Source organism: Saccoglossus kowalevskii, chromosome 2 (assembly GCF_978046115.1).
Source record: "Saccoglossus kowalevskii chromosome 2, keSacKowa6.1, whole genome shotgun sequence".
In the NCBI taxonomy this organism is placed as follows: domain Eukaryota; kingdom Metazoa; phylum Hemichordata; class Enteropneusta; family Harrimaniidae; genus Saccoglossus; species Saccoglossus kowalevskii.
Genome location: NC_140642.1, coordinates 46,190,284 through 46,216,999, shown reverse-complemented (window position 1 = coordinate 46,216,999; position 26,716 = coordinate 46,190,284). Strand labels below are relative to the sequence as shown.

General features: G+C 37.6%; 3 protein-coding genes across 3 annotated transcripts in view; 1 reads left to right on the top strand and 2 right to left on the bottom strand.

The window, feature by feature from the left end:
- Positions 1 to 493: 493 nt before the first annotated feature.
- The window catches only part of LOC144354615 (uncharacterized), a 144,417-nt gene continuing 118,194 nt past the window's right edge, over positions 494 to 26,716 (bottom strand). Inside the window, exons 7-10 of the mRNA XM_085505844.1 lie at positions 18,433 to 18,535; positions 14,595 to 14,849; positions 7,055 to 7,135; positions 494 to 645 (exon numbers count right to left, since the gene is read on the bottom strand). Of these exons, the coding sequence (XP_085361970.1) occupies positions 494 to 645; positions 7,055 to 7,135; positions 14,595 to 14,849; positions 18,433 to 18,535 (591 nt within the window). The remainder of the gene's footprint in view (positions 646 to 7,054; positions 7,136 to 14,594; positions 14,850 to 18,432; positions 18,536 to 26,716) is intronic.
- Positions 21,551 to 23,657, top strand: LOC146749035 (uncharacterized). The gene is made up of 3 exons (XM_085495841.1): positions 21,551 to 21,878; positions 22,722 to 22,937; positions 23,307 to 23,657. Exons 1-3 carry the CDS (start codon positions 21,634 to 21,636, stop codon positions 23,464 to 23,466), a joined length of 621 nt encoding a protein of 206 aa, XP_085351967.1. The 5' UTR covers positions 21,551 to 21,633; the 3' UTR covers positions 23,467 to 23,657.
- Positions 22,965 to 26,696, bottom strand: LOC100376482 (uncharacterized). The gene is made up of 7 exons (XM_085495839.1): positions 26,373 to 26,696; positions 25,692 to 26,214; positions 25,410 to 25,596; positions 24,801 to 25,058; positions 24,534 to 24,705; positions 23,782 to 23,930; positions 22,965 to 23,628 (listed from the first exon to the last, which is right to left on the bottom strand). The coding sequence occupies exons 1-7, from the start codon at positions 26,579 to 26,581 to the stop codon at positions 23,450 to 23,452; spliced, it is 1,677 nt and encodes a 558-aa protein (XP_085351965.1). The 5' UTR covers positions 26,582 to 26,696; the 3' UTR covers positions 22,965 to 23,449.

The following is a 26,716-nucleotide window of genomic DNA, read 5'->3' as shown; positions in this document are numbered from 1 at the left end:
TAGTATGTAGTACAGAATGTGGGAGTTTCTGGGAGAGGGAACAAGCTTAGTATGTAGTACAGAATGTGGGAGATTCTGGGAGAGGGAACAAGCTTAGTATGTAGTACAGAATGTGGGAGTTTCTGGGAGAGGGAACAGAATGTGGGAGTTTCTGGGAGAGGGAACAAGCTTAGTATGTAGTACAGAATAGTTTCTGGGAGAGGGAACAAGCTTAGTATGTAGTACAGAATGTGGGAGTTTCTGGGAGAGGGAACAAGCTTAGTATGTAGTACAGAATGTGGGAGTTTCTGGGAGAGGGAACAAGCTTAGTATGTAGTAAAGAATGTGAGAGTTTCTGGGAGAGGGAACAAGCTTAGTATGTAGTAAAGAATGTGAGAGTTTCTGGGAGAGGGAACAAGCTTAGTATGTAGTACAGAATGTGGGAGTTTCTGGGAGAGGGAACAAGCTTAGTATGTAGTACAGAATGTGGGAGTTTCTGGGAGAGGGAACAAGCTTAGTAATATAGTTCAGCACATAAAGCAGGTAATTCAAAATTGATACATGGCTGTCCAGTCCTAAAGCCAGACTTCAGGGCAGCATTCATATTCACAAGATGTGGTAAAAACACTGACATGTCTTCATATAATTGTAGATTTTCACGGAATTCTGCATAAACAAAAAAATAGATTATGTTAAATTTTTGACATATTTTGTTACAGTGCCTGCATTTACACAACTTATGAAAGCATGCTTTACTGAAGCATACTTCTAGGGATTATATTTTTAGTTGGTTTTAAATAACTTGATAACTTTGATAAAAAACACTGGAGTGCTAAAATATTAGGGTTGTACAAACCCATTTGTTTACCTAATCATACCTACCAGAAAGTCTGTGGAAATAATAAATTCCATTTATTACTCGTTAGGCTTAACTACAGATTACAGCCCCGATCGGAAACTATTAGGGAATATACCCTGTTCACAAAGAACACCTTAGGGTAGCATTCCCTATAGAAAAAAGGCCTCTTCTAAGGGGTCACCCTTAGGGTGCTCACGCTTGTGAGGCCTGATCTGATCATTCTCACAAATGTTTCCGCTGCACCAACGGGCCGTCGGAAGTTTGTAGGGAGGTGGGCAGGTTCCACAGACTTTCTGGTAGGTATGATTAGGTAAACAAAAAGTTTGTACAACCCTAGTAGTTTACTACATCACCTACCAGAAAGTCTGTGGAAATAATAAATTTCATTTATTACTCATTAGGCAGAGTAGCACGCTCACCGGAGGTAGGGAAGCTCCGACGGCTGAAATGTATATTTCGCGACAGGATAAACCACTTAGGCGACTCTTCAAGGACCGAGTGCCTCGAAAGTAGACCCCCCAATATGGGGAGGCTTACTAAAGCTGGTCGACTGAACAATAAAATAGGGCCCCAACAATTTTAATGAATCAAAACAGTGTATTGCTGGGGTTCGATAGCGCCGAACAAAACCGGCAGCATCAAGCAAAAGAGGCTGGTCTCGACTGAAGACACTATCATGCTAACGCTTTCGCGCATAGAGCCCCTTGGTGGTGCAGGCCGGCCAACAAACACTGTCTGACTCGTCACCACTGGACCCAATCTGTAGAGACCCTCCTGCAGCGCTTGAAGGTCTCTCAGGTAATAGTTAATGAAGACATTCTGAGATCTCCAGAACCCTGCTTGAAGCATCTGCTCGAGCATGGCCCCAGACATCAAAGCCAATGAGTTAGCTACCCAGCGCACCTGGTGGCATTAAGCTTTATTCAAAGTAATTCAGATATTTTAGTATAAAAATTAACAAATGCCTCATCGCAGAAAAAAAGTGCTGCATTTAGATGTGAATAGATTCATAAAACATGCAAAATAACAAAAAATCTTAGCTGGCTTTTGTCCAAGTATTTTGTACAGGTTTCTGTAAAAAAATAATGATTCACTGAGACAAATATGAACTGCCTCATTGTGTGACTACTGTATTATATGAAAAGTGAAAAAAAAAACACCCTCTATGAATAGCTACATGTATCATGTTGCAGTATGCAAATCAACTTAAATAGTTAGTTGGTGTCCAGTGGAGGGAGAAGTCAACAGTACTGTTGCTTCTTGAGAATCTACATCTTCAAACACTGCAATCTTTGTTTATGAAGTGCGTTTTTAAACCAGTATTATAAAAACTCTATCATTCTGTTCTAATAGCTGAAACATATTCCTGTGAGTTTTCATTTTCCAAATGAACTGTTTGTCAAATACAGAATACATATATTTTAGTACAATTTTCTTTTCAAAATATGGATGCAATATTTTGCTTTTTATGTGTTTTTTATGTATTGTTTTTGATTTGATATCTTTGAACTAAACTGATTTTCTATTAGCTTCAGATCTTGATCAAAGTTTGGCACCCAGTTCATAGGAGTGCTTGTATTGATTTTCTGACATCTTGTTTTCTGTAAAGATTTGACTGTGCAAAAAATCTCTCCAGAGTTGGTTTTGAAACCCAGTATAGTATTCCCATGGGATTTGGGGGATACATTACCAAGGATATTATTACAAGATAAATGATTTGCTTCATTGAACACATACATGTACAACAATGCATATTTCCACTGAGATCAGTGACCTTTGATGTGTATCACCAGTGATCACCAGTCAAGCAGAAACAGTCAAAATATGTTATCAGATTATCTCAATTTTTGCATGATATTTTAATACAGGACATCTGTTGTTCAAACTCAGGGAAGACTTTATACTGATGAATACGGTGACCAAGTTTTATGAAGTTTGGAATAGAATTAGTAAAGTTATTATGCACACAATAACAATTATTAACGACAACGATGACAACAACAATAACAACGACAACGCCGGACAAAATTTTTCCCTTAATATACCTTTCCCTACCATGATGCATTCGTGTCAATCGCACATGCTCCATTAAACCTCCCTGTCTTGGTTGTGTAATAACGAGGAAGATGTGGGAAAGAACCTGGCAATAAATGGGGGTTCCCCACTTGGGGTTTCTCCAGAAGGCTTGCTAGACCCTGTCGGAATGTCTCCGCCTTGACCTCAGGAGTCAGAGGAGGAGGAGACCGAAAAGGAATCTGATACCCACGCGACACTACTTTGAGCGTCCAGGGATCAGAAACTCTCCTGTGGCAAGCTTGTATGTGCTGCATAAGGCGGGGTCCCACAGGAAGGAGCGGACAGGGATTTAGAGCTAGTGCTTCCTGAACTCCAGCCTCCTGTATGGGAGGAGGAAGAGAGAGAGACTGAGCTGGAGGACTCCAGGAAGGGAGACCCGGAGTCGTACCACATCCATGTCCAGGCAGCCGGCGAAACCTTCAAAGAGACTTCAAGGCCCCCAAAAGTGTCAGAATGCCCACAACCAATGCCACGTTTCTTTGGCTATCTCTGGCGTTTCCCGCTACTAGTCTTCTCCTGTCCCTTCGAAGGAGACCATGAGAGCTTTGATCCTCGCTGGTTGTGGCCCGAGTGAAGGACTCACAGTCTGGGCTGCCTTGTGGTTTTGTTTGAACCGTTGACCCAAAGTACTCAAATAGCCTGTCACGCCCCGAAGCTTCTCCGCAGGCGATCAAACTTGTCTCCAAGAAGGCAGTATGGACTTACAAGATATCTCACATAGCGACTCTCTGAGGATCGAGATTCGTTGTTGAGCACTGTCAGAGCGGTCGGTCAGAACTTAGCAAGGTGAGCTGACGCTCTAACACTAAAGAAGCTCATTCTATAAAATTGATGGGTCTAACTTCCGCCCGTAAAACCTGATGCACTTGTAGGCTCTGGCGCCAGTCAAATATGGCCTTCCTGATCCACACTACCCACCTTAACAAAGGTATGCGTACCGGGATCAGGACGGGGAACCCGTGGAGCAGGCTGTGGTACCGTGTGAGTGTCCCACACCAATTCATTCAATGGAAGGCATTAGACATGGCCACTCTGAAACCAGGTAAAAGCTGTTTGTCCTTTTCTCTCGAAGGGTACCAATCGCCTCCCTCCATCGACCTCTGAGCCCCCTCCAGCTTGGGCCACACAAGGCACCCAGGGGAGTTGGCTAGCGGGCATGGTCTCCAGGCCGGCAGTGGGAGAGGAGAGCGCCAATGAAAATGGGTCCAAAGGCAACTCTCCCATGGGATTACCACCGACCCCATACAAAATCAGAGTCTCGCTGCCATCACTGCCCGGTTCACAAGCTGCGACCTTAACTAACTGCATATTAGTAAGGGACAGCTGGGCTCTAGTTGGTTGGGTATCTTGTGACTGCCCCGATAAAGTGGGGACAAGAGACGACAAAGCTCTCGCCCCCCCTCCTGTTGGGGAAGTGGTAGCTGCACCCCATAAGAGGGTTGCATACCACCCTGTACAGGGGTACCAACACTGGAGTCCCCTCCCCTTGCAGAGTCATAAATAGGGAAACTTTGTGCGGCTTGGTAAGATGCAGGAAACGATGTCTGGTCAACCCGAGCCTGAGGGAGGTGTGGGGAATATGGAAAAGGACACAAAAGGCGATCTGTTCCAGGGAGAGGGACCCCCTATAAAAGAAGTGGACGCTGCCCTTCCCACTGATGTGAATTGTCCCTCCACTGACCCTCTAAAGAAGAGATCACTGGGAGAATGGGACACACCTGTCCCTAGCCCTGGTGGTGGAGATACAGGCAGTATCTCAATCGTCGACCCGGCTACCCCGAGCAGGGAGTCAGATCGTGACAACTCTCCAACAATCTTGGCAATTACCAAGTGGAGGAGAGATTTTTTTCACTCATTGAATCAGACATTACATCGCTAGCTTGTGACTATTACCATTGGATTATTACCAGCTTTTAATCGTTTGCCTTCACCTTTCCACCTCGCCTCGCAATGCAACTACGTTTTAGGATCCCATCGATTGCATAGACCCTCTTTGGCAATGCCCCGAGTCCCTGACAGAAACCAAGATATGAATGGCAACATGCGGGTCCCAAACAGGCATTTGTTTAAAGCGTGGTAGTCGTCGCGCGACTTTGACTGTTGCACAGATCAACAAGTACAGACTGAGATGTTTCCATGCTTTAATTAGGCAATTTTCATACGCTGGAAGGTATCAAAAAAGTTACCAGTGGTCATCAGTGGAAATCGCACCCAGGTCAAATCTCATACTTGTGACTTCCATTTGAAGAGCGCATTGGATTGTGAGAAAATCAATGTTTATCAACACAACTACCACGACAACTACCACGCTTTAAGGCAGGATGAGCATGTCTTACGTCTTGACTTAGGCATATTGCAGTCTGAAAAAATTACGAAAATGAGATCGTGAAAAGACAAGAAAATTCCCTGCGCCAAAATTCAGAATCCGGGTGAATAAAAACTGAGCCAGCGATTCAACTAAAACAGGTAAAAAATGGGGCCCCTAATAATGGAAAGCCTTTACCGTAATGGAGTTGATCACTAACACTAGATTCCTAGATAATCATAAAACTATAACCTGCATAGCAGCAGAGCTGAAAAATATCTGTACGCATTGGTCGCCGAAACAAGAGAGAATGGTCGGATCAGGCCTCACGAGCGTAAGCATCCTGAGGATGACCCCTTAGGAGAGGCCTTTTTTTCTATAGGAAATGCTACCCTAAGGTGTTCTTTGTGAACAGGGTATATTCCCTAATAGTTTCCGATCGAGGCTGTAATCTGTAGTTAAGCCTAATGAGTAATAAATGGAATTTATTATTTCCACAGGCTTTCTGGTAGGTGATGCAGTAAACTGCTTAATGAGAAAGAGTTCACAGGGTTGCATTATCTAATTATTATGATTTGATAAAAAAACACTGGAGTGCTAAAATGATTAATGAGAAAGAGTTCACAGAGTCGCATTATCTAATTATTATTTACTTTCAAACCCCATTTTTAGTCTGTTTACAAAATGTAACATTATCTTCTTTTCATTTCATAATAGACAAGGACAAAAGAAGAAATATCAAGTCATTGTAGTTCCCATTTATATTATAAATGCAAGTCATATATATATCTATGACCTTATGTGTGTTGTAATAAGTTTTGATTGGTCCAGGCATGTTTTTAAGATATAGATCTGTGGAACTGCATTCGTTCAAACAAGATGACTGTCAGTCAGCCATTTTGAATATGATGGTGACAAAAATGCATGTGAGTTTGTCCAATAAGTTTGAAATTGATTGGTCCAGGCATGTTAGATACATGTATATGGATCCGAAACTGCATTTTTGGTCCTATTGAACTCAATCCAAAAACTAAATAATTATAAAATAAACATTAGCTATTCACTGTCAAGACAATTACAGTTGTAGACAAACCACAAACTTTGGTTGACAGCAGAGCTAACAAAGATGGAAAGAAAATCCATCCATACTAATCGTCAAATAATTTTATCAAAATCAAAAATAAATGAAATCTGAAGATACTCTATTACAATTGTAGACAAACTACAAACTTTGGTTGACAGCAGAGCTAACAAAGATGGAAAGAAAATCCATCCATACTAATCGTCAAATAATTTTATCAAAATCAAAAATAAGTGAAATCTGAAGATACTCTATTACAGTTGTAGACAAACTACAAACTTTGATTGACAGCAGAGCTAACAAAGATGGAAAGAAAATCCATCCATACTAATCGTCAAATAATTTTATCAAAATCAAAAATAAGTGAAATCTGAAGATACTCTATTACAGTTGTAGACAAACTACAAACTTTGATTGACAGCAGAGCTAACAAAGATGGAAAGAAAATCCATCCACACTACCAGTAATAGTCAAATAATTTTATCAAAATCAAAAATAAGTGAAATCTGAAGATACTCTACAAAATCCTGGTACTGACAAATGTGTTCAGGTGGATTTCCAAAATATAAATGTTATTGTGCAATGCATAATGCTTAAGTTTAGTGCAATATTTTGAACATTTTTACATATTTTTCAACAATTTCTTAATTAAATTTGAAAGTTTTTCTAAAATTTCATAAAAAGTTATCTAAAAACTAGAAGTATGTCAAGGTTGTATGACTTGGGCATGATGCATATAAAGCATTTCCCTTACCAAGTACTTCTTGTTTCAAAGCACGTTGTGCGATATTATTCAATTTCTCCACTGCTTTCCTGTTTGTTAACTGAGGTACATCTGATGAGAAAAATAATATTGTAAATTGTTATACATAAAACATTGAAAAACTATTTTTTTTTAATTTGTTAAAATAAGATATAATTTAAAACAAGACATGAATGTCACAGTCCCCTTCATTTAATTACAATCAGTCTCTCGGCTCCGCTGTTATCAATGCACATTGCAATTAAAGAACAGAAGATATCATTCGAGAAAATGAACAATATGTATAGTATCAAAGCAATCGGACTTGCTGTTTTTCAACAAGAATTCAAAAATATTCATCAAAATGAGAGAATTGAAGATATCGCTATGAAATGAACAAATCTGAGAGAGGTCCAAACGTAGTACCTAACGTTTAATAACAAAGCAATTGCGAACTTGCGGTTTTTAACAAAAAGTCGTAAATATCACTTTTTACCAAAAATGACAAAAATATTCACCAAAATTAGAGAATTGAAGATATCATCACAAAATGAACAAATCTGTGAGAGGTCCACATGTAGTACCTATATATGTAATATCAAAGCAATTGGACTTGCGGTTTTTAACAAGAAGTTGAAAATATCACATTTTCCCAAAATGACAAAAATATTCACCAAAATTAGAGAATTGAAGATATCATCATGAAATGAACAAATCTAAGAGAGGTCCACCCAAGGTACATATACACCAAGTATCAAAGCATTCAGGCTTGTAGTTTTCAAGAAGAAGTCGAAAAAGTAAAACATTGACACAGACGACGACAGCGGAGCTAATAAAAAGCAATGGGAAAAATCTGAAAGAAGACTACACGTAGTACGTATATATGTAATACAATCAGCCTGTCGGCTGAGATAGCTCCGCTGTTAGCAATGCACATTTCAATAAAAGAACAGAAGATATCATTAGAAAATGAACAATATGGAAGAGGGGTCACTACTACAGTCACATGCATTTAACCTATCACAGTTGACCATTTCTGAATATGGAGGGGGAGGTCACTACTACAGTCACATGCATTTAACCTATCACAGTTGGACATCTATGAATATGGAGGAGGTCACTACTACAGTCACATGCATTTAACCTATCACAGTTGGCCATTTCTGAATATGGAGGAGGAGGTCACTACTACAGTCACATGCATTTAATCTATCACAGTTGGCCATTTCTGAATATGAAGGAGGAGGTCACTACTACAGTCACATACATTTAACCTATCACAGTTGATCATTTCTGAATATGGAGGAGGAGGTCACTACTACAGTCACATGCATTTAACCTATCACAGTTGGCCATTTCTGAATATGGAGGAGGAGGTCACTACTACAGTCACATGCATTTAATCTATCACAGTTGGCCATTTCTGAATATGAAGGAGGAGGTCACTACTACAGTCACATACATTTAACCTATCACAGTTGATCATTTCTGAATATGGAGGAGGAGGTCACTACTACAGTCACATGCATTTAACCTATCACAGTTGGCCATTTCTGAATATGGAGGAGGAAGTCACTACTACAGTCACATGCATTTAACCTATCACAGTTGGCCATTTCTGAATATGGAGAGGGAGGTCACTACTACAGTCACATGCATTTAACCTATCACAGTTGGCCATTTCTGAATATGGAGGAGGAGGTCACTACTACAGTCACATGCATTTAACCTATCACAGTCTACCATTTCTGAATATGGAGGGGGGAGGTCACTACTACAGTCACATGCATTTAATCTATCACAGTTGGCCATTTCTGAATATGAAGGAGGAGGTCACTACTACAGTCACATGCATTTAACCTATCACAGTTGACCATTTCTGAATATGAAGGAGGAGGTCACTACTACAGTCACATGCATTTAACCTATCACAGTTGTACATTTGTGAATATGGAGGGGAGGTCACTACTACAGTCACAAGAATTTAACCTATCACAGTTGTACATTTCTGAATATGGAGAAGAAGGTCACTACTACAGACACATGCATTTAACCTATCACAGTTGGCCATTTCTGAATATGGAGAAGGAGGTCACTACTACAGTCACATGCATTTAACCTATCACAGTTGGCCATTTCTGAATATGGAGGAGGAGGTCACTACTACAGTCACATGCATTTAACCTATCACAGTCTACCATTTCTGAATATGGAGGGGGAGGTCACTACTACAGTCACATGCATTTAACCTATCACAGGTGGCCATTTCTGAATATGGAGGAGGAGGTCACTACTACAGTCACATGCATTTAACCTATCACAGTCTACCATTTCTGAATATGGAGGGGGGAGGTCACTACTACAGTCACATGCATTTAACCTATCACAGTTGTCCATTTCTGAATATGGAGGAGGAGGTCACTACTACAGTCACATGCATTTAACCTATCACAGTCTACCATTTCTGAATATGGAGGGGGGAGGTCACTACTACAGTCACATGCATTTAACCTATCACAGTTGGCCATTTCTGAATATGAAGGAGGAGGTCACTACTACAGTCACATGCATTTAACCTATCACAGTTGGCCATTTCTGAATATGGAGGAGGAGGTCACTACTACAGTCACATGCATTTAATCTATCACAGTTGACCATTTCTGAATATGGAGGGGAGGTCACTACTACAGTCACAAGAATTTAACCTATCACAGTTGGACATTTCTGAATATGGAGGAGGAGGTCACTACTACAGTCACATGCATTTAACCTATCACAGTTGGCCATTTTTGAATATGACGGAAGAGGTCACTCCTCCAGTCACATGCATTTAACCTATCACAGTTGACCATTTTTGAATATGGAGGGGGAGGTCACTACTACAGTCACATGCTTTTAACCTATCACAGTTGACCATTTCTGAATATGGAGGGGAGGTCACTACTACAGTCACATGCATTTAACCTATCACAGTTGGACATTTGTGAAGATGGAAGAGGGGTCACTACTACAGTCACATGCATTTAACCTATCACAGTTGACCATTTCTGAATATGGAGGGGAGGTCACTACTACAGTCACAAGAATTTAACCTATCACAGTTGGACATTTCTGAATATGGAGGAGGAGGTCACTACTACAGTCACATGCATTTAACCTATCACAGTTGGCCATTTTTGAATATGACGGAAGAGGTCACTCCTCCAGTCACATGCATTTAACCTATCACAGTTGGACATTTGTGAATATGGAGGGGGAGGTCACTACAGTCACATGCATTTAACTTATCACAGTTGGCCATTTCTGAATATGAAGGAGGAGGTCACTACTACAGTCACATGCATTTAACCTATCACAGTTGACCATTTCTGAATATGGAGGGGAGGTCACTACTACAGTCACAAGAATTTAACCTATCACAGTTGTACATTTCTGAATATGGAGAAGAAGGTCACTACTACAGACACATGCATTTAACCTATCACAGTTGGCCATTTCTGAATATGGAGGAGGAGGTCACTACTACAGTCACATGCATTTAACCTATCACAGTTGGCCATTTCTGAATATGGAGAGGGAGGTCACTACTACAGTCACATGCATTTAACCTATCACAGGTGGCCATTTCTGAATATGGAGGAGGAGGTCACTACTACAGTCACATGCATTTAACCTATCACAGTCTACCATTTCTGAATATGGAGGGGGGAGGTCACTACTACAGTCACATGCATTTAACCTATCACAGTTGGCCATTTCTGAATATGAAGGAGGAGGTCACTACTACAGTCACATGCATTTAACCTATCACAGTTGGCCATTTCTGAATATGGAGGAGGAGGTCACTACTACAGTCACATGCATTTAATCTATCACAGTTGTACATTTCTGAATATGGAGGAGGAGGTCACTACTACAGTCACATGCATTTAACCTATCACAGTTGGCCATTTCTGAATATGGAGGAGGAGGTCACTACTACAGTCACATGCATTTAACCTATCACAGTTGACCATTTCTGAATATGGAGGAGGAGGTCACTACTACAGTCACATGCATTTAACCTATCACAGTTGGCCATTTCTGAATATGGAGAGGGAGATCACTACTACAGTCACATGCATTTAACCTATCACAGCTTACCTTTTCTGAATATGGAGGGGGCAGGTCACTACTACAGTCACATGCATTTAACCTATCACAGTTGACCATTTCTGAATATGGAGGAGGAGGTCACTACTACAGTCACATGCATTTAACCTATCACAGTTGGACATTTTTGAATATGGAGGAGGGGTCACTACTACAGTCACATGTATTTAACCTATCACAGTTGGACATTTTTGAATATGGAGGAGGAGGTCACTACTACAGTCACATGCATTTAACCTATGACAGTTTACCATTTCTGAATATGGAGGGGGCGGGTTACTACTACAGTCACATGCATTTAACCTACCACAGTTGGCCATTTCTGAATATGGAGGAGGAGGTCACTACTACAGTCACATGTATTTAACCTATCACAGTTGGACATTTGTGAATATGGAGGGGGAGGTCACTACAGTCACATGCATTTAACTTATCACAGTTGGCCATTTCTGAATATGAAGGAGGTCACTACTACAGTCACATGCATTTAACCTATCACAGTTGGCCATTTCTGAATATGAAGGAGGAGGTCACTACTACAGTCACATGCATTTAACCTATCACAGTTGGCCATTTCTGAATATGGAGGAGGAGGTCACTACTACAGTCACATGCATTTAATCTATCACAGTTGTACATTTCTGAATATGGAGGAGGAGGTCACTACTACAGTCACATGCATTTAACCTATCACAGTTGGCCATTTCTGAATATGGAGGAGGAGGTCACTACTACAGTCACATGCATTTAACCTATCACAGTTGACCATTTCTGAATATGGAGGAGGAGGTCACTACTACAGTCACATGCATTTAACCTATCACAGTTGGCCATTTCTGAATATGGAGAGGGAGATCACTACTACAGTCACATGCATTTAACCTATCACAGCTTACCTTTTCTGAATATGGAGGGGGCAGGTCACTACTACAGTCACATGCATTTAACCTATCACAGTTGACCATTTCTGAATATGGAGGAGGAGGTCACTACTACAGTCACATGCATTTAACCTATCACAGTTGGACATTTTTGAATATGGAGGAGGGGTCACTACTACAGTCACATGTATTTAACCTATCACAGTTGGACATTTTTGAATATGGAGGAGGAGGTCACTACTACAGTCACATGCATTTAACCTATGACAGTTTACCATTTCTGAATATGGAGGGGGCGGGTTACTACTACAGTCACATGCATTTAACCTATCACAGTTGGACATTTTTGAATATGGAGAGGGAGGTCACTACTACAGTCACATGCATTTAACCTATCACAGTTGGACATTTTTGAATATGGAGGAGGAGGTCACTACTACAGTCACATGCATTTAACCTATGACAGTTTACTATTTCTGAATATGGAGGGGGCGGGTTACTACTACAGTCACATGCATTTAACCTACCACAGTTGGCCATTTCTGAATATGGAGGAGGAGGTCACTACTACAGTCACATGTATTTAACCTATCACAGTTGGACATTTGTGAATATGGAGGGGGAGATCACTACAGTCACATGCATTTAACTTATCACAGTTGGCCATTTCTGAATATGAAGGAGGAGGTCACTACTACAGTCACATGCATTTAACCTATCACAGTTGACCATTTCTGAATATGGAGGGGAGGTCACTACTACAGTCACAAGAATTTAACCTATCACAGTTGTACATTTCTGAATATGGAGAAGAAGGTCACTACTACAGACACATGCATTTAACCTATCACAGTTGGCCATTTCTGAATATGGAGGAGGAGGTCACTACTACAGTCACATGCATTTAACCTATCACAGTTGGCCATTTCTGAATATGGAGAGGGAGGTCACTACTACAGTCACATGCATTTAACCTATCACAGGTGGCCATTTCTGAATATGGAGGAGGAGGTCACTACTACAGTCACATGCATTTAACCTATCACAGTCTACCATTTCTGAATATGGAGGGGGGAGGTCACTACTACAGTCACATGCATTTAACCTATCACAGTTGGCCATTTCTGAATATGAAGGAGGAGGTCACTACTACAGTCACATGCATTTAACCTATCACAGTTGGCCATTTCTGAATATGGAGGAGGAGGTCACTACTACAGTCACATGCATTTAATCTATCACAGTTGTACATTTCTGAATATGGAGGAGGAGGTCACTACTACAGTCACATGCATTTAACCTATCACAGTTGGCCATTTCTGAATATGGAGGGGGCAGGTCACTACTACAGTCACATGCATTTAACCTATCACAGTTGACCATTTCTGAATATGGAGGAGGAGGTCACTACTACAGTCACATGCATTTAACCTATCACAGTTGGCCATTTCTGAAAATGGAGAGGGAGATCACTACTACAGTCACATGCATTTAACCTATCACAGTTGGCCATTTCTGAATATGGAGGAGGGGTCACTACTACAGTCACAAGAATTTAACCTATGACAGTTGGACATTTTTGAATATGGAGGGGGGGGGTCACTACTACAGTCACATGCATTTAACCTATCACAGTTGGACATTTTTGAATATGGAGGAGGGGTCACTACTACAGTCACAAGAATTTAACCTATGACAGTTGGACATTTTTGAATATGGAGGGGGGGGTCACTACTACAGTCACATGTATTTAACCTATCACAGTTGGACATTTTTGAATATGGAGGAGGAGGTCACTACTACAGTCACATGCATTTAACCTATGACAGTTTACCATTTCTGAATATGGAGGGGGCGGGTTACTACTACAGTCACATGCATTTAACCTACCACAGTTGGCCATTTCTGAATATGGAGGAGGAGGTCACTACTACAGTCACATGTATTTAACCTATCACAGTTGGCCATTTCTGAATATGGAGGAGGAGGTCACTACTACAGTCACATGCATTTAACCTATCACAGTTGACCATTTCTGAATATGAAGGAGGAGGTCACTACTACAGTCACATGCATTTAACCTATCACAGTTGATCATTTCTGAATATGGAGGAGGAGGTCACTACTACAGTCACATGCATTTAACCTATCACAGTTGGCCATTTCTGAATATGGAGGAGGAGGTCACTTTTACAGTCACATGCATTTAACCTATCACAGTTGGCCATTTCTGAATATGGAGGAGGAGGTCACTACTACAGTCACATGCATTTAACCTATCACAGTTTACCATTTCTGAATATGGAGGGGGAGGTCACTACTACAGTCACATGCATTTAACCTATCACAGTTGGCCATTTCTGAATATGGAGGAGAAAGTCACTACTACAGTCACATGCATTTAACCTATCACAGTTGGCCATTTCTGAAAATAGAGGTCACTACTACAGTCACAAAAATTTATCACATAATGGCAGGTTAATTTCACAAAATAAATTCACATTGTGGAAGTGACTTACCTTGGTTAAGTATTACAACAGCTGAAAACAAAGCTAATTCTCCAGGTGTGGCATAGAACCTTCTAAACGCTTCAACTGCACTCACAATCTGACTTTTACATTGAAGGACCAGTGGTTGTAAGCCTTCCATATCCAGAATGATTTCTTTAAACCACTTCCATGCTTCATCATGATTGGCTAGATATGGTATTTGTCCTGCCATGGCACTGTGTTTAATTAACTGTATTTGATCATCCAAATTTAAATCATGGAAGCCTACACACACAAAAATAATTATATGAATTCTTTGTTAATTTTTACATGTTAACTTAAACTTTTCTGCTCTTTTTTCTTATATTCTTCAATATTTCTGGAAATAAACCCTAATTTTGGAGCCAACAGACAAAAATTGAGCCAATTTTCTGTTTTTACTCGAAAGTGGAGGGGTTGTCACGAGCATGTCCTTGAAACTTGAGTCCCAAGTGGCGTATACAACAGATTGTTTATTTACATCAAGTTTCGAACATGTGTTGCGTGATGACCCCTCCGGTTTGAGACATAGCAAAGAAAAACATAGATCACAAGTGAAAGCATGTCCAAGTTATCACACTTTAAACAAACAAGATGGCCGCCAGTTGGCCAAATTTGATCAAATTGCAAATTGAATTGACATGTTCATGTATCCATTTATGACATGATAAATACAATGTATCAATGAAAATGATACATGGGTGACAGAGATATAGGAATATAGCCACAATAAAAACAGCCGTTATTTGGCCCTCTTTGATCTATTATGAAACAAAGTGACATGTATGATGAAGGGGGCAAGGGGGGTAGCTGGTACAGTTTTACGGGAAATAAAAAAGGCTTTTTACAATTTACAAGGAAAAAAAGATGTTTTTACAGTTTACAGTGAAAATTGAATTTTGCAGTGCATTGTGTCATCTCGTCGTTTTACAGTTTCAAAAATATAATTTCCCTGGATTATTCTTACGACTTTTTTTATTTGGATGTAAATTTTTGTACGTACTGAGAAAAATGACACATATTTACAGTGTAAGAAAAAAATATTTGATTGTTTACGTTGTACCTCTAGTCTGTGATTACAGAATTACAGAATTTATTTTTTCAATTTACATTGTACGAACAAACAAATATTGCAATTACGTTGAACGAAAATAAGCCTTGCCCCCCTCTATGATGTATGTGCCAAATACAAATGAAAATGGTACATAAATCTTGGAAATATAGTAGGAAGGCTAAAAGTCAGATGGCTGTCAATCGGCCACCTTGATCTAATTTTGAAACAAATTGTCATGGACATGTATCCTAACATGTATAGAGTATGTGCCAAATTTGAATGAAAGCATGTCCAAGATACCACATTTAAAAAAAAAAACATGTCTGCCAGTCGGCAATCTTTGATCCAATTGTGAAAGAAATTGTCATGTACATGGATCCTAACATGTATAATCTATGTACCAAGTTTAAATAAAAAACTGACAAAGCAAGTCCAAAATATAACATTTTCAAACTAGCAGCCTATCGGCTGAGATAGCTCTGCTGTTAGCAATGCACATTTCAATTAAAGAACTGAAGACATCAATAGAAAATGAACAATATGTATAGTATCAAAGCAATTGAACTATTGGTTTTTAACAAGAAATCAAAAATATCACTTTTTACCAAAAATATTCAACAAAATTAGAGAATTGAAGACAGCATCACAAAATGAACAAATCTGAGAGAGGTCCACATGTAGTACCTATATATGTATTATAAAAGCAATTGGACTTGCGGTTTTTAACAAGAAGTCGAAAATATCACTTTTTACCAAAAATGACAAAAATATTCATCAAAATTAGAGAATTGAAGATATCATCATGAAATGAACAAATCTAAGAGAGGTCTACCCAAGGTACATATACACCAAGTATCAAAGCATTCAGGCTTGTAGTTTTCAAGAGGAATTCGAAAAAGTAAAACATCGACACGACGACGACAGACGACGATGGACAATCACTAATATGATAAGCTCCGCTCGACAAAGTCGACAGCGGAGCTAAAAACAAGATGGCTGTCGGTCGGCCATTTTGAATTGAATTGCTAAACCACTGCATGTGCATATGTCCCACATAAAGTACTAAGCACATGCAAAGAATGAACGGAATCGGTCCAAAGAATTCTGAAATCTGGCTCCGGACGGAGACTGAATTATAAGTCTCCGTTTTCAGACTTCGTCTGTACGGGAACTAACATTGTGTATCAGCAACCCACTATATGTGTGATTTTCATACCAAGTTCAGTTGAAATCTGATCATGTCTATGCACTGACAAATGCAATGAGAAATTGTTACTTAACCACATAGTCACACATGTGTATGGATCAATTTATATGCCTACTCATGAACAGGGATAACAAATAGCATTTTATTTAATCATTAAAAATAGAGGTATCAGAAGAAAATGAATTAATCTGAATGAAATCCACGATGTAACAGCAGTATAAGTAGGTGATTTCATTCTGGTTGTACACTACATATTAACCATGTATACATATATTACATGTGTCTAAGTCACTTTAATTGGGAGCTAACAATTCAATGAATATTGGCTTATTCACAATTATAAAATAGATAGGAAAAACAAATAGAGTTTATATCCTTGGTTTTAGAGATTTATTTATCTCCCAGAAACACTTATACATTGCTTTAAAGAACTATACATCCCAAGGTCTAAACCGTATAAAATGTTGATTGATAATGCACTCATCTATCCTCTTTACATATACAATGTATAATCCACCATATAATTAACATGGTCACAACTATTGACCTATTAACCCGAAATCAATTAAATTCATGTGAAGGTTTTGCATCTTGTCCCAGTAAAAATTGATGCAGTGACAATGGTTTAAATTTGCGTGTGTATTAACACATCACTGTCGGAAATCCTCCACAAACAACCACAATAATTTATTTTTGAGGTCATTTCGAATGAAAACTGTTTTCTTGTGTAAGTTTAGAGAATGGATCATGTACTTGGAATAATCAGGAATTAAGAATAAATTAGAAGTTTATGTTCAATAGCAAATCAAAGGGTTTTATAATCTTATCAATAAGCACAAGTTTGTATATGAAATCGTAATATATTGTCATGTGAGCACACTGTATCACTGTGAAGTGTTCTGTTAGATATGCTCAGCAAACTATAGCCAATCACATGAGGTCACTGCTACACTGTAGCCAAATACTACAACAGAGTTTATTTTCTGGTGAGCACACAACCCTCATGGGAGCAATTGTTCAGGACTTCTGGTTATCCCAGAGCATATATGTACGAACTTTTATTAAAATCTGTGAAGTGGAACTTGGGATATTAATGGAATGGCTAAAATTATACAAATTATGTAATTAACCCAAAACCATTCACCTAAAACTAATCAGGTCAGTGAGACGACTCATCAGTGTTTTATTTCAGACTACATGTGTATGTTTCATTGAAATCTGATCATCGTAAAATCTGTATTAGAAGCCGCATCTCTAATAGAAGTCACGTCACACCCATACTTTTTGAATAATTGAGAATCAAAAATTCATCATTTCTCAAAAGGGTAAGATGCTTCAATAGAAGCCGCATCCCCTCTGTTGCATTGTACCATTTTAATAGAAGCTGCGGCTTCTAGTACAGATTTTACAGTAGTAGTTCTTCTAATCAGAGGAATCTCAAACAAATTTAAACATAGTATACCAATTATAAACTTGTCTTCATAGATACCAATATAGTTGAATAGATTTGGATGTTATAATTGTAAGTATGTATGTATGTATGTATGTATAATTAAAAACCTATATACCAGGTATTTTCTTAGCAAACTTCACAATTGAAGAATCCTGTAAAAGAAGACGTTCTTTAACTTTATCCCAAGCAGCTCCTCTAGGTTGTCCAGTATTTCGTAACTGAAATATAAGTGAACATGAAATGTGTGAATAATGAATTGAAGAATAGTTAATCATTTTCCTGTATGATGAAAAATACAAGCAGCCTGTCAGCTGAGATAGCTCCGCTGTTAGCAATGCACATTTTAATTAAAGAACTTAAGATGTCATTAGAAAATGAACAATATGTATAGTATCAAAGCAATGGGACTTGCTGTTTTCAACAAAAATTCAAGAACATCAATTTTCACCAAAAATGACAAAAATAATCATAAAAATTAGATAATTGAAGATATCACCACGAAATTGACAAGTCTGAAAGAGGTGCACATGTAGTACCTATATAGGTAATATAAAAACAATCGGACTTGCGGTTTTCAACAAGAAGTAAAAAATATCACTTTACCAGAAATGACAAAAGCATTAAGCAAAATTAGAGAATTGAAAATATCATTACAAAATGAACAAATCTGAGAGAGGTCCACATGTAGTACCTATATATGTAATATATCAAAGCAATCAGACTTACAGTTTTTAACAAGAAGTTGAAAATATCACTTTTTACCAAAAATGACAAAAATATTCACCAAAATTAGAGAATTGAAGATATCATCATGAAATGAACAAATCTAAGAGAGGTCTACCCAAGGTACATATACACCAAGTATCAAAGCATTCAGGCTTGTAATTTTCAAGAAGAAGTCGAAAAAGTAAAACATTGACATGGACAACAACGGACAATCACTCATATGATAAGCTCCGCTCGACGAAGTCAACAGCAGAGCTAAAAATGTTTTTTATCATATTACAAAATAACACAACCTATGGTATAGTAGTGTTCAAACTGAATCAGGCAATAAATCAGTGAGGAATCGACTTGCACATGAATACAGTCAGTCACTTTTGTTTGAATCATGAATCAAATCTCTTAATTTCTGAACAACAATTCCAGGGGAGATTATTGTCAACAATCAGCCACATTGATGTAAGTCTTTATACAAGGTCTGTGTGATAAGTTTGAATCTGATCGGTTGAAGCACATCTGAGAAATTGCTCTGAATATATGGATGCACGGACAGACAGACAGACAGAACCCAAATTAATAAATAAAATTTGACAAAAACGAAATGGCCGTCAGTCAGATGTCTTGAGTCAAATTTACAGATCAAAGTAGTGTTCAGCAACTACCCATAATGGTTAATCCACCAAATAAAGTACATCAGTCAACAGATGTTCAAGATCTGGTTTGCAGCATGTCAGATATCTTATTTTAGTGTATCCTTACAACAACAAGCTATGCATGGCACAGTCTCCGTTAGTTATCAAATTTATTTAAGATATATAGTTTGGTTTATAGTAATATAGTTTGAACATAAACATGTCAAGAGATATGAATTCAAAAGTTGATACTTAATTCTGATTTTTTTAACATAAAAATTAATGACATTTTGAGATATTGCTCTGGAAAAAAAAATAATTAAAATAACATAGTTAAACTCAGGTGACCTTGCCCTTTGTTATATAATATTATTTCCTTTATCATAGTTTGTTTCAATATGAATATGCATTAACGTAATTAAATTTGAATTAAAACAAGTTTTAAGATTGAAACAGCAGTGGGAAAGCAGTCTACCGAATGTCCTTGATTGATGTAAATATCTTACAAAAAAAACATTGGTGCCTAATTTGTTTAATTATTTTAAGGGACATAATTTCCAGCTTTATTCAAAGTAATTCAGATATTTTAGTATAAAAGCAAATGCCTCATCTCAGAAAAAAGTGCTGCATTTAGACGCCCAAGTATTTTGTACAGGTGTCTGTCAAAAATTAATGTTTTACTGAGACGAATAAACAAGTGGGCCATTTTTTGGGATAGAATTTGTGAAATTCTAGTGTTAAGTATGATCAAGGTTTGACAAGAATCGGTGAATGTATTCTGAGATACCGCTCTGGACTGATGAACAGACAGATGCATGCATGCATGCACAACTCACAGATACTAAACTAGTTTTGAACTTTGTCCAAATGAGAACCAATAAAGTGGGGACTAATAAAATCATAATTCAGTCTAGCCATTTTCAAAATAAGAAAAAAGATAAAGTTATCAGCACTAAATGAATTAATCTGATAGAAGAGTTAATCAAATCGTCAGTGGTTCATCCAAGGTGCAAAACAATCAAGCACAGGGTTCTCAAAAAGACTTTAGAAATTTTTTTTTACCAACAATAACAGAAATATTAATTAAAATTAGAGAATGAAATATTGTCATGAAATAAACAAATATTGATGTTGAGCAAGCTGATTTCAAGAAGAACAAATCCGAAAATAGAATATTTTACAAAAAATTACAAAGATTAAAAGACTAAAATTAGAAAATTGAAGGTATCATCACAAAAATGAACACTGAGGTCCACCAAAGGTGTCTACAAATAAAGTATCGAAATAATTGGAATCACCATTTTCAAAAGCAAGTGGAAAATAGCATTTTTGAAAAAATCTATGAATGAACCACTAAAGGCACATTTGTAGTGCTACTCAAACAGTTTATGGTTTGAAAAGTTGAAAATGTTGATGTCAAACTGATGATGACAATCAGTAATATGAATAGCTCGCTTGACTTTGATGACAGTGGAGCTAAACAAAATTGTACAAAGAATGCCTCTGTGTAAAATTATTTCTATTATAGGTGGTTTGATAAAAACAAGGAACTTCACAGTCAAAAGAGCTCCATTAAGGATAGATGGACTATGAATACCTCAAATATTGCTCCATAAAAGCTTGATATTGTTGCATTATTTGTTCTGATTGACAATTGTATGCAGGCATGATACAAACTGGAGTCAGTTGTACAATGTCTTCTTTTAATAGTCTGTCTGTCTGTCTTTAAAGTGTACACTGAACGATAAATTCGTCAAAGATATTATATTTCAATAAATAAATTGGTGACAATACCAACAATTTCATCAAAATTCACGCACCATGAGCTTTGTTATGGGCGATCAATGTTAGCATTTTTACCGGTGCGTCGATGCTCATTTGTCTGTCAGGAACTCCGCGTCATTTATGGGCGTCAAATCTGTGACGTCACAAGTGTGACCCAAACATAACCCTAAGGAATAATGGCGTCGCCAACTCATAGTGCTGAAAGTTCGTCAACTCCAAGTGATGCGTCGTCGCAAAGCCGTGATTGCGAGCTTGAGTTGAATTACGAGTCTTCTGACTTCGATGTCGAGGGTTCATCGGTTGACGGAGGTATACGGCCCTACCAATTTGAGCCCGAATTTAACGACGACAGTCACAGTGATTCTGCTGAAGAAAACGATGTCGGTGATGCTTTGGGCGATCGCCTGAATACTACCGAGTGGTAAGTGGTCGAATCAGCTGGTTTTGATAACATTAACTTCCGGAGTTCCGCATATTTTGAATAATTATTAACCTGTATTTCGGAGTAGTTTAAGTCCCAGAACGAAATGTTCTGATTACGTTCAATCACGGAACTCAGACATGCATAGCCCACTAAGTTTAATTTCATTTTCTGTATCTGTTGACATTATATTTGCAAGTCAGTACAATACGATCGGTGAAACAACAGCTACCATTTAAGCTTCATATTATTGCCTTAGTAGTTAATTACAATTTATGATTAAATTGTATGCATAGGAGCTTATATTTGTGATGCATGTAATCACAGTCCCTCTATCCCCAACTGTGATGTAATTATAAATTATAAAGTCGAATTTAAGCAAGACATTTACTAATTAGCCAAATTGAAATTATCTTGTATATTGGACATCCAGCATTATATTATTAGACAGATCATGACAACCACAACACATACAATTAAATTGTAAGGGGCCAGAATGTTAGCATTTGGGAGGAGGCTTAAAAAACTTATTCCCAATAAGTTGCTGTGATGTTTTTGTTTTTTTATTTGAGACTTGGGGTGGGGTGGTGCTATATCGTAGAGGTAATGCCTAATGAATATTAAGGTGAAGACCGTATTTTCAAGTGTCAGGAATAAATGATTTTGAAAATATGCAAAATAAATCAATTTTAAGATTTTGACAACTTACCTTTGATAGTTCTGATATGGTAATAATTTGTTCTCACAAATAATTATACTGTATTTAGGAGGTAAATAACAAGATAGTAAATTTCATTTTTGCTGAGATACCTGCTTCAAGTATATGTTGTTTATATAATTTAGGTGTCAGTGTAACAGATGTCATGTCATGCCCTCTGCTGAGGAATGTAGATGCTGTTATGAAATAATGCAGGTGAAAGCTGTCTGTGATGAAGTTCCAAATACAGCATGCATCACAGAACATCCTGGATTTAAGCCAGTGTGTCTGGACAAGTATGTATTGCTAACAGCTTATCATGTATATAGACAGTACCATGGAACTATTCCAGAATCCTCTGAGTAAGTATTAAAAGTCGCACATACTGGTCTGGTATGAACACAATTTTATTAGGACAAAATATATCATGGTTTTTGTTACACTGAAAATGTATTATGGTAGATGTGCATAAATGTTAATGAATGTCAGACCAATTACAATTATGTTTTGCTAGAAATTTCTGAACTTTGTGAACTGAAAATGGTTGACACATAAATATGTACAACCAGAACCTCAGTAATATTGTTGAGGGCCATACCAACTACATTACATTTGTAATTGTGTACTAACAGTATTCTCTCATGTCCAATAGAAGTATAGGCATTTTATTAGGTTGGAATAAACTGTGTGCAGTAGACAGAATTTGTACATTCAATTTATTTTCCTTGCAGGAGATACAGGTATGTTGCCTACAGGCAACTTGTCCGATGGTGCTGGGGATATTTAGGCAAAGATGTCAGAGTTCCACTCCCATCATGTGCAGTTCATCTTATCAGAGAAACATATCCTTCACAGAATGGAGTTTATCAGGGATTTAATTATGTTGATTAAAAAACCTCGACTGAAAGTCAGAAACTGCCACTTCTTTATTCGGTCTTTTGAACTCACTGCAGAGTGCAGGAGGTACTTTGTTCAACACATCACCTTTTGCCTGTGACATGGTACATTTTACCACTCTTGCAGTGACATTAGTTGTCACATTTTGTACATAATCTGTAATAAAGAATATTTTATTTTTTTAATTATTGTTATTGTTTTATTTGTTGAAAAACTGAGCTGTGGTTGTGATTTTAAGTGGCTTCAGTCATGCAAATATATAAAGCTGCTAGTGTACATGCATGTAGAACATTTTATACCGGTACTTACTGTAGGTAGGTTCTGTCTTTACTTGACGCACTGTGTAACTGCCTTTTTTAAATTTTGGATAAGTTATTTTATAGCAAGGATTTCCCTGCTTAGTAACAGCAGCATGTCGCCCACCATTTTCATTATAATGCATTGCTGCCAAGACAAGCCTATAAATAAAACAACCATGCATTATGATATACTGTATTTTACCACTAAGGACTTAATAGAATTACAAATTCTGAGTGTTAGAATACTTGTTACATACTACATCAATTGTGATTGCTAACTTTTGAAGTTAGAAGGCTCTATCACAGGGATAAGACCTGTCAGTAAATAATTAAAGTCAAAGACAGTAATGAGAACTTGTGTATTACACACGTCTCCAAACCTGTTGATTTGTAAACAATATGTTGTTCTCTGTTTGATTGTAGAATTTAATGTGATAAAACTTATATTTGTACTAATTTAATCTACTAATTTGTTAGCCAGAACTACCAGGGCCAATGTTTTTTCAAAAATGTTGAATTTCAGGTCGTCATTTCAATGTTAATATATTTTGCTGCTATTATTCAACTGTACCAGTTGGAAGGTAGTTTTTTGGGGGGTACACATTGTGAAATAATACAATGACAAGTTTCTTTTATGGTGCCAATCTTTATCAACATCACTCCAGCCTACGTTTCCAACTCACAGTATATTACAACAAAGCTCTTTTGACCGCAAAGTTACTTGTTTATTTTCAATGTTGATTAATACAAGTACGCAGTTACCTGCACATCATTCCATTGTATGAGAACCCATGCATCTTTGGGGCAAACTGATTCACCACAGAATGGTATCCTTCCAGTTCTGAAGTCTGTTGTATTGTTGACAACTTAGGTATATCTTTCTTCATTTGTCGAGAATTGAGGAGCGTTATCAATTTCTCTAAGGGTTTAGTTCCTGGAAATATATATATAATATTTAGGCATTATAATAACAGCATACATATACCATCCTAGTCAAAGTGTGTTAAAATGTGAATAAGAGAGAAATACCTGGTTTTAACCATCGCTTTCTTCTCTCTTGTCTTGTTAAATCCTCATGTTCACATCTAGGAAAGAAAGTTCCATGCCCCTCATGAATATTTTGGATGTGGTTTCCAACAGATGTCCATTTGTCCATCATCAAATCACCATTTCCATCAGGTGTTGAGGCAGCAGTCCAATAAAGATGATTTGTGACACTTTTGATCCAGTCTTGTAATATACCACACTCTTTCTCTTTAGAAAGAGCTAGCATTTTTTTCTGTAGACCTTAAGGAATAAATCCTATCATCAGTATTCTGTGTTTTCAGTCATGATTATAGTTGAACTGTTGCAAGGTAATTTGCTGGTCATGTTATAAAATTGCACTTAAATTGCTCTGAATATTGAATATTATCAATATCACTGATGCTGTATTTGACTAAAATAAATTGAAAATATCCTACAAGGATTAACAATTTCATCTAAAATAATCTGTTCTACCCTAGTACCCATCAATTTTTGATATCAATAGACCACGGATAACAGTGGATCATTTGCATACCAATAGAACAATGGAAAAATGTTTAAGCATGATAAAACAGCTGCTCTCAAAGATTGTGGGGGGAGAAAACTGCTTACCTTTAGCAACATGCCACACATCCACACAGTGTTGAGTATCTGTCATGTTCTCTCTGACCCATTTAATTATTTGAACATGACGGTCTGTTACTATTTTGTAGATATTAATACCTTGACCCTGTAAATATGCCACACTCCTTGCCAAACCTTCCTTCTCCATGTGGCAGCTACTTTTCACCTCGTTACTCTGAATATAAACAATAGATTCAATTTAATTATAAATTGTTACTAGATTGGTGTTTACATAAAACGAGGTACTTGGTAAGTAAAATGTATAAATACCTGCACAAGCTGTATGTCAATCATAGTACCATTATCAAGGTCCATGACTGAATATGAGCCAAATTTAGCACTATGGCCAGGGGTGTCACACCTCCCATCTCCACCTATGCAAAGTGACCTTCCATTTTGAAGTGCATCATCAATGTACTTTCCACGCATGTTTCCCCATACTTCCATTACTGCTGGTTGGAGGTAGTACCTTTGATGTTTCATGAAAGTATCCGTTGAAATACTTGGCATATTCATAAACTGTAGGACACGTAAAGTTTTTGATGCTAATGCCCCAGCTAACAAAATTCCACAAGAAAGTCTAAGATTTCCACTTGGAATGGAACCTATCATGGATTGGCTGTTCCATTTTGTGCTTAGTCCACAAAAAACACAATTCTGCTCCACTCTTACCATTGTGCCACATATGTGTGTGATTTCACCTAATGTAGGTGAAGAGCATCTGGTACATGTGTGGAATAGATTCATGAGTTGAGCTTCCCCAACAACAAAGAATCTATTTTTCTGCATACACCTATAGTTAAGAGAAATAAACTAAACTATATTTATTGTATAACACATTTTATTTTTACCATAAACCGTGTGATGTGAAGCTACTCAATGCTCACCATGTTTACCTACTTTCATTCACAAATTTTCCCATTTATATTTTATAATTTTATTAAAACTTACCAATCATCAGCACTCGAACATGAAGCTTGTGATTCACATTCTGACTGTTCATATGTCTCATCAGAATCAGTTGTTGCATTGGACTCTAAACTTGACCAAGTTGTGTCAAGTTCATTGTCTGGGGGTGGTTCTTGTACTTGTATTGTTTGGTTTGGTTTCAGGAGATCACATTGTACTTGAACGCTTCTTCTTTCTGGAGGATGCAACATCTCTGTCTGGCAAACTGTAATGCAAATAACACAGTCAAGTTCAAATACAATACCAAATGTAATTGTCCCATCTGAAAACCTGGCAGTGTGATGGAGAACCTTTTAAAAAAAAAATCTGAGGGTAAGAGAAAAAAA

Coding starts and splice junctions, on each gene's coding strand:
- LOC146749035 (XM_085495841.1), top strand. CDS start 21,634: ATGGCGTCGCCAACTCATAGTGCTGAAAGTTCGTCAACTCCAAGTGAT. Junction 21,879..22,721: donor CGCCTGAATACTACCGAGTG/GTAAGTGGTCGA, acceptor TATATAATTTAG/GTGTCAGTGTAACAGATGTC. Junction 22,938..23,306: donor ACTATTCCAGAATCCTCTGA/GTAAGTATTAAA, acceptor TTTTCCTTGCAG/GAGATACAGGTATGTTGCCT.
- LOC100376482 (XM_085495839.1), bottom strand. CDS start 26,581: ATGTTGCATCCTCCAGAAAGAAGAAGCGTTCAAGTACAATGTGATCTC. Junction 24,706..24,800: donor AAAGCGATGGTTAAAACCAG/GTATTTCTCTCT, acceptor ATATATTTCCAG/GAACTAAACCCTTAGAGAAA. Junction 23,931..24,533: donor TACAATGGAATGATGTGCAG/GTAACTGCGTAC, acceptor TTTTATTTATAG/GCTTGTCTTGGCAGCAATGC.